This window comes from Haplochromis burtoni, unplaced genomic scaffold (genome assembly GCF_018398535.1).
Source record: "Haplochromis burtoni strain Fernald_Lab_line unplaced genomic scaffold, NCSU_Asbu1 Contig_537, whole genome shotgun sequence".
NCBI lineage: Eukaryota > Metazoa > Chordata > Actinopteri > Cichliformes > Cichlidae > Haplochromis > Haplochromis burtoni.
Genome location: NW_024582898.1, coordinates 254,326 through 262,531, shown reverse-complemented (window position 1 = coordinate 262,531; position 8,206 = coordinate 254,326). Strand labels below are relative to the sequence as shown.

Below are 8,206 nucleotides of genomic sequence, written 5' to 3'. Positions count from 1 at the left end.
CTGTCACTGATGATCACATACAAGGTCTTAAATAATCAGGCCCCATCTTATCTTAATGACCTTGTAGTACCATATCACCCTATTAGAGCACTTCGCTCTCGCTCTGCAGGCCTACTTGTTGTTCCTAGAGTATTTAAAAGTAGAATGGGAGGCAGAGCCTTCAGTTTTCAGGCCCCTCTTCTGTGGAACCAGCTTCCAGTTTGGATTCGGGAGACAGACACTATCTCTACTTTCAAGATAGGCTTCAAACTTTCCTTTTTGCTAAAGCATATAGTTAGGGCTGGACCAGGTGACCCTGAATCCTCCCTTAGTTATGCTGCAATAGACGTAGGCTGCCGGGGGATTCCCATGATGCATTGAGTTTTTCCTTTCCAGTCACCTTTCTCACTCACTATGTGTTAACAGACCTCTCTGCATTGAATCATATCTGTTATTAACCTCTGTCTCTCTTCCACAGCATTGTAATCTTTATATCTCTGTTATTAACCTCTGTCTCTCTCCACAGCATGTCTTTATCCTGTCTTCCTTCTCTCACCCCAACCGGTCGCAGCAGATGGCCCCGCCCCTCCCTGAGCCTGGTTCTGCCGGAGGTTTCTTCCTGTTAAAAGGGAGTTTTTCCTTCCCACTGTCGCCAAAGTGCTTGCTCATAGGGGGTCATATGATTGTTGGGTTTTTCTCTGTATCTATGAAGCGCCTTGAGGCGACTTTTGTTGTGATTTGGCGCTATATAAATAATTGAATTGAATTGAATTGAACCGGCAACCTTTCGGTTACAAGACGAACTGCCAACTCGTCTTGTAACGAGTCGCCCCCTTATAGCAGTATACACAGTAGGCAAGGGGTTACAGCCTCATGTTTATTGTACTACGCTGTGCCATTAAGTGAACATTTGTTAATCTCTTACCTATACCCTGGTTTAACTTTACCCCGGGCAACCTTTGTTACACATTCCTTGCTGTTCCGGCTGTTTCCTGCGTGCCTCCCCTATCTCCATGAACACAAATAACCAAAGCTCCGTGCAGTGCATGTTTACCTGCGGAAGCTCCAAGGCTCTCATGACTGCAGCGAAGCCAAACATATTGCCCATTGTGCTCTTGAGCTCAGCAGCGATTTGGATGATTTTGTGAAGAAGGCAGGCTCGTTCTTCAGTCGTCCCCGTGCAGCCCAACACGTGCACAGCCAACATAATAGACATGGCTTGAAACCTGCAGGAACGTTATGTTATATCAGGTCATGTCAGCCCACACAGTGATCACACTTTGCTTAAAGAGGTCCTTAAAGTCAGAACAAGACTTCCAACAGCAGGAATAGGGAGACAACATTGAAAGGGAAAGCAGACATATGACTAAATAAATCACGCAGTTAAAAGAAGGCTAAAAAAAAGATGGAAAGAATTATAAATTACTACGAATAAATTAGGAATAACACACCATGTCATTGCTGTTGTGACACTCCTGTGCATAAATGCCCCACTTAACAGCAGAAAGTCTTAAAGCCTGGTAACAAAGCCAGGTTGGTCTCTCTAGTCTAGTCTACTAACTTAATTAGCAGCATTATAGTTTATGGTTCCAGTTTGTAAAAACATTTGCTAGTAGATAACTTTGCAGATAACTAAAAACCAACTTGGTGGACAAAAGTCTAATAAGGCTCATGTCAGATATACACAGTTCTATCACGCTAATGAACAGCTGAACTGGTTGAACAGTATTCACCTCTCCAGCAGGTCTAGTCTTAACTGTTGTCCATGTGGCAGCGTGAGCAGCTCCATCCCGGAGGTAACGCCCATCATTCTTTGCACCTCTGGCGTGACCTCCAGAATTCTGGCCACCTAGGAACACACACAGATGTAAGAACTGCTGCATTAGATTTCAGTTAGCGGAACCAGGATGAGCAGGAAAATACACTTTAAAATCTCCTGAAACATCTGCATGTTTTCACACATCAATAACACTTTGATTTAGAAATGGTTTAGAATTTGCATTCAAACAAATACCCCATAGTTTACCTGTTATCACTAACGCATGGCTAGCCCTAGTTTTCCTTCTGCATAGTTGCCACTGCATTCAGACTAAAATAAAGAAATCCCTAAACCTTTCTGCAGAGCTGCAGTCCATCCTTAAAAAAATCCCTATTACTTTACAAATATTGATTAGAGCAGCTATAAACAGTACCATGCAGTCAGCCTTGGTGATGTGTTTGGCCATTGTCCTGGGATCGACCTCCACCAGAAGCTCCTTCACCCTCCGCAGGACGCCCACTTCTAGAGGCTTATTCTCTTTTCCCATCAGTGGTGACTGGTACCTGCTGGGTTTGAAACAGGAGACCGTCTCCACCACAGGCGAAAAGTACACATTCCCATCCTCAGCCCTCAGTGGGTCGACCCCCGCTGACCCCTCTTCTGCCTGCAGCCTCTCCACATAGCTCTGAGGAGCAGGGTACAGCTCTGTGTAGCAGCTCCCATCTGCATGAGAGGAGGGAGAGACCTGGGTGTGGTGAGGTTGGGGTCTGTCAAGATGCTGTCTCTGTAGGGTGCTGCTGGGAGAGGGCAGAGGTTGGACGGTGTCCGAGCGCCTCGGCAGGGACGGAGTCACAGTGGGAGTCCGGCTGCTGGACGGAGTTCTGGATGTGGGGGCTGAAGAAGAAGGGAGGGAAAATTAGGAAAAAGATGTTTACAAATATTTATCCAAATAAACCAGAATAAATATATACATTTCAGACACTACTTGAGATACATAATAAGAGGAAGTGCCACATTCTATGTGGATGATTATTATAGACTAATGAACCCATGACAATGAAATATACTGATAGAAATATCATCAGTATAGCTGATCACTGTGGTTAATAGTTTTGGACAATTATTTTAGGGCTCTAAGGCAGAGAGGAATATTATACCATCATGGCTTTTGGGTTGACTCATAGTTAATTAATGTTAAACTTTCATATTTTGCGTGCCTCTTATTTTCACCTTAGTCTGTGTCTTGGTGTTTCCCTTTTTTAGTTTACTTCCTGCTTTATTTTGAAGGATAATTTCTTTTTTGCTTTCTGCATTTTCACTTCCTTTCTGTCAGTTTATTTCTGCCTTCATTATTGTCTAGACTGAGTTTACTGGTGCCATGATATTTCTCTCCCCAATTTAAATCTTTACTTACAAACTTTAATGTCATTTAGTTTATTCACCGTCTTTGGTTTCTTTGACTTCACTCAGTCATGTCAGTTAATATCAAGCGGCGCTGCTCAATTTGTTTTTTAATAAACAGAAATGTAGATTCCTTTTTATCATTAATTATTGTCTCTGAATGCAATTAATCTACTGTGTGAGGACATCCAGTAGAATCATGTGAATCATTTAATTAATTAATTAATTAATAGGACACACCTACAGTATAATGTATCTTTTGAAGACTTGCATTAACTCTTTCGAACTCTATTGCAGCTTTACTTGGGAATTTTTTCTTGTTAAGGTTTTTTTTCCTGATCATTAGCTCATGGCCTGCTATTTGTTTTAATGTGCAATTTATTTGTCTTGTGAAACAACACGTTCACTTTTTTAAGTGGTAATGAAGTTCATGTAGATGAACTCACTATTTGAACACACTGTTTGATTAATGCACGCCAATAACCTTCTACTTACATCACACTCAATTGCAACAGTTTATTTCTATGTTGTCTTCAATTTTTCAATTACTTCCATTTTATCCTCAAATGTCTTCACCCAAAACCATTCATTCATTTCAGATACACTTCCCTTTGTCTATAGTAACCTGTAGCAACAGTATTATCTACTACATCTATAGGTCAGAGTTCACAACATTTGATCCAGTTTTCTCTTATACAAACAACCTTGCTGCTGAAAACTACAAAAGGCTCTGAACCTTACTCCTGCTACCTTAGAGCCAATGCGGTCAGAGGTCTTTTGCTCGTCAGAGCCCGACGGCAGTCATTCACTCAGAGACCGGTGAAGCAGGCTGGACACACAAACAACAGGCTCTGGTTGAAACGTGAGATCTTTTTACAGGGACGCTCTAGGTAAGTACTTAGATCAAAAACCCAAGATCAGCAAAAGTTTTAGAAGATAAAATGGCATTTTAATGTAAACCCCAAATACCTTTAATGCTGTTTTAGAGCATTTCTTTGTGTAGTTACGCTGCGAGTTCTGTTCTGAAATATGCATGACCGACCAGCTAAGTAGTAGCATATGGATTCTCACAGAGGAACAGAATATTTCCCAGATGTCTCCTCTCAACAATAACAAGGCTGAGCTTTATGATTGCATGGAGGAATCTCACTATATAAACTATCCTCCTTCACAGTCATAGTTTGTTCTGATCACAAGGAACAAAAGCAAGAAAAAGAATGAATTGTTTTGGAATCGGATGCATTTCAGCTTGGAAAATTGTTTTCTTTCGAAAAAAAGAAGGAAGCTTTAAAGGTCACACAAGTTCAGACTTTCTCAAATTAAATACAGAGAGAACATGGAGTTACTTTTTTTGATGCAAAACAGAAAGATTTTTCTTATACAGTTTTGTTTTGATTATTTTAAATTCGGAACTAAGGAAAAAATGTTAAGTCTTGCAAGCACAAAAGGTCTTTTGACTGGTGGTGGTCAGAGGGCCCGGTGGCGCCAGTGTCCGGCAGCCTCGCCTCTGTCAGTGCGCCCCAGGGTGGCTGTGGCTACAATGTAGCTTGCCATCACCAGTGTGTGAATGTGTGGGTGAATGGGTGGATGACTGAATGTAGTGTAAAGTGCTTTGGGGTCCTTAGAGACCAAGTAAAGCACTATACAAATACAGTCCATTTACCATTTAACATTAAACAATGGCAGCTTTTACAATATTTATAATTGTTGCTTTATAATTGCTTTATAATTTCATACCCACTAATGCTGGCAGCTGTGAAACAGGGAACAAAAAACAGCTTTGTTGCCTTCTTTTAAACCTCCTGAGATTTAGAGGCAGGAATTTTCACACTCCAGTTGAACCAGTGAGCTGCAGAAAATCTGGAAGCTATGCAAGTATTAAAGTAGGGTGCCTCAGCTTAGGGAAAAACAACTGGAAATCTTTTGTAGAAAGACTGGTGGTGGTGTGAATCAGGGTGGTTTTAGCTATATGGCAACCTTTGCTGTCAAACATAAACTGAAATGACGGAGTTATATTATTTACTCAGATTAGTAACCTAGATCACTAATGATGTACATTGTAAAATACCACAGTATTTTACAATGCCACATTCCCAAAGTGAAATTACAAGGCTCAGAAGTTAGCTTTTTAAATACATCCCGACTTCTAATCAGGAAAATAAATTGGCCTCTTGGATTTAACTGTCATTCTTATGTTTAATAAGAATCACTAGATACCATCTAATGTGTTCTTAAACATTCATAACTTACGTTTTGGTTGTCATCATTGCAAGTTGCAGAAATCCATTGTCATTTCTTGATCTGGAGTCACTACATCACTGCCAATATCTTCCAGTGTGTATGCAGGAAGGAATTTTCTAAATAATTTTTGTTTGTTTTTAAGTTCATAGAAACCCTTAAACTCAAGGCCCTTACTAAACAGAAGGAGAGATTTAACATCTGGACATCTCTGTCAGAATCTCTTTCAGAGATGTGCCATCCAAGCTTGCTGGCACTTGCAGTGCTGCTATGCTCCACATTGTTGGTAAATGGAGGGAAAGTCTTGGTGTTCCCTGTGGATGGAAGTCACTGGATCAACATGAATATAATCATCGAAGAGCTTAACTCCAGAGGTCATGAAGTCACAGTGGTGCGGCCAAACGACACCTGGTACATCAAGTCAGAGTCCCCCGACTACAAGACCATCACTATAAAGTTCTCGAATGGTTTTAACAAAGAGCACTTTGAGGCATTTGTGATGGAAACACTGACCATGCGTCGACAAGGTGCTTCACTGTGGACTCGATTATCAATGGAGCATGACTTAGTGAAACAGTTGTATCAAATGCATGTCAAGGTGCTTGAGATGGTGGAGGGAATGTTTGAGGATACCAAGCTGATGCAGAGCCTCCGTGATGCCAAATATGATTTGGTTCTGACTGATCCTACGATTGGTACAGGTGTTCTTATGGCTCACCGTTTGGGTCTTCCACTTGTCTTTAATGTCCGATGGACTATTCAGGGTGAAGGCCATCTAGCAATTGCACCTTCCCCACTCTCTTACATCCCAATACCAGGGACAGAGCTGACTGACAAGATGACTTTCATTCAGCGTGTCCAGAATATGCTCTACTTTTTCTTCACATGTTTTCAAATTTGGTACGTCACAGAACCAAACTACAAACCATTTGTCCATCGTCATTTTGGCAGTGATGTACATTACATGGAGCTGTTTCAGTCAGCAGACATCTGGCTGATGAGAAACGATTTCACCTTTGAGTTCCCTCGACCCACAATGCCAAATGTTGTCTACATGTCAGGATTTCAGTGCAAACCTTCCAAGCCCCTGCCTAAAGAGCTAGAGGACTTTGTGCAGAGCTCAGGTGAACATGGTGCCATTGTGATGACACTGGGGTCTGTGGTGAAAAAACTTCCAGAGGACATCGCTGAAGACATTGCTGCTGCTTTTGCAGAACTTCCTCAGAAGGTGATTTGGAGGCACAAAGGCAAAAGACCATCCACCCTTGGTAATAACACGCAAATCTTGGACTGGTTGCCCCAAAATGACCTCCTGGGTCACCCCAAGACCAGAGTGTTTGTGGCCCATGGAGGCACCAATGGGATACAGGAGGCCGTTTACCACGGTGTGCCCCTGGTTGGCCTGCCCCTTATGTTTGACCAGGCTGATAACTTCTTCAGGATGAAAGCAAGAGGTGTGGCCAAAGTCCTTGATATTGCAACAGTGAACAAAGAAAACTTCTTGGAGGCGCTAAAGGAGGTACTCTACCAACCATCCTACAGGGAGAAGATGAAGGAGCTGTCCAGCATCCAAAGAGATCAGCCTACGAAACCGCTGGACCGAGCCATGTTCTGGATCGAGTTTGTCATGCGGCACAAAGGAGCGGCGCACTTAAGGACGGAGTCTTACAAGATGTCCAGCATCCAGTACTACTCGATCGATGTGGCAGCCTTTCTGCTGGCAGTTATTCTGCTAGTATTTACCATTTTTGTTTCAGCAGTCAGGTTTCTGTTGCGTAAGTTATTTTACAGAAACAAAGTCAAAAAGGAATGATGATTGTGTTGCAAAATTTGTAACCACTTACTTCTGTTTTTAGTTTCTGAAAATGAGCTCAATATAAATGTTTTTTGAATTTTCATCTCGTCAAGTGTGAATACAGATAAACAAGACAATGTTGCTGACTGACATTACTGATTATGTATAATCTTTATAATCCATACATGTACCCTTCAAAAAGTTAAATGAAATTAAAATGTAATTACAGGAAAAAAAACATTCGCAATTTGGCCATTATATTTACCATAATACAGACACAGTGTGCAATATATATATAATGAAAACCATACTGTTGCACTGTCTTACCTGTCAGCATTAATTACAATCTGTCAGGATTGGTTATTTAAGAAAATGGCTAAATGTTTTTATTGCTGATGTAATTATTAATCTTGCTATATTAATAATCACTACATGATTTTGGGATTTCTGCTATCTAATTAGTTTGCAGCTTCAAAAAACACAATTAAAATTCTTAATAATAGTTTTGTCTTTTAAACCTTTGATGTCTACAAATGTTTGGACACACCTTCTCATTTAATGGGTTTTCTTTATTTTCTTGAGTATTTACATTGTAGACTCTCTGTCAAGGCATCAAAACTATGAATAAACACATACCGAATTTAAACAAAAAAGTGTGAAATAACTCAAAAAATATTTTTGATTTTAGATTCTTCAAAATAGCCTCCCTTTGCTTAGATTACTGCTATGCACACTCTTGGCATAATCTCGTTCAGCTTCATGAGGTCACGCGAAATACTTTTCCGACAGTCTTGAACGAGTTTCCAGAGATCACAAGCACTTGTTGGCCTTTTTGCCTTCACTTTGCTGTCCATATCATCCCAAAGCATCTCAATTGGGTTTAGGTCAGGTGACTATGGAGGCCAGGCCATCTGGCACAGCACTCTGTCACTCTGCTTCTTTATCAAATAGCCCTTACGCAGCCTGGAGGTGTTGTTTAGGTCATTGTCCTGTTGAAAAATAAGGACAATGACATATATATATATATATATCTA

At 40.9% G+C, this 8,206-nt stretch overlaps 2 protein-coding genes across 3 annotated transcripts in view; one reads left to right on the top strand and one right to left on the bottom strand.

The window, feature by feature from the left end:
• Window positions 1-8,206, bottom strand: part of sh2d3cb (SH2 domain containing 3Cb) — a gene marked incomplete in the record, with an annotated part of 45,227 nt that overhangs the window by 13,544 nt on the left and 23,477 nt on the right. Inside the window, 3 exon segments of the mRNA XM_042214240.1 lie at window positions 1,034-1,205; window positions 1,713-1,828; window positions 2,172-2,632. Of these exon segments, the coding sequence (XP_042070174.1) occupies window positions 1,034-1,205; window positions 1,713-1,828; window positions 2,172-2,632 (749 nt within the window).
• LOC102308889 (UDP-glucuronosyltransferase 2A2) lies at window positions 3,610-7,818 on the top strand. Of its 2 annotated transcripts, none has more exons than XM_014329328.2 (2): window positions 3,610-4,029; window positions 5,608-7,818. In XM_014329328.2, the coding sequence occupies exon 2, from the start codon at window positions 5,610-5,612 to the stop codon at window positions 7,188-7,190; it is 1,581 nt and encodes a 526-aa protein (XP_014184814.2). In that variant the 5' UTR covers window positions 3,610-4,029; window positions 5,608-5,609; the 3' UTR covers window positions 7,191-7,818. The 2 variants fall into 2 exon arrangements, with proteins under 2 accessions (XP_014184814.2, XP_042070175.1); XM_042214241.1 differs by having other exon boundaries at window positions 5,596-7,818.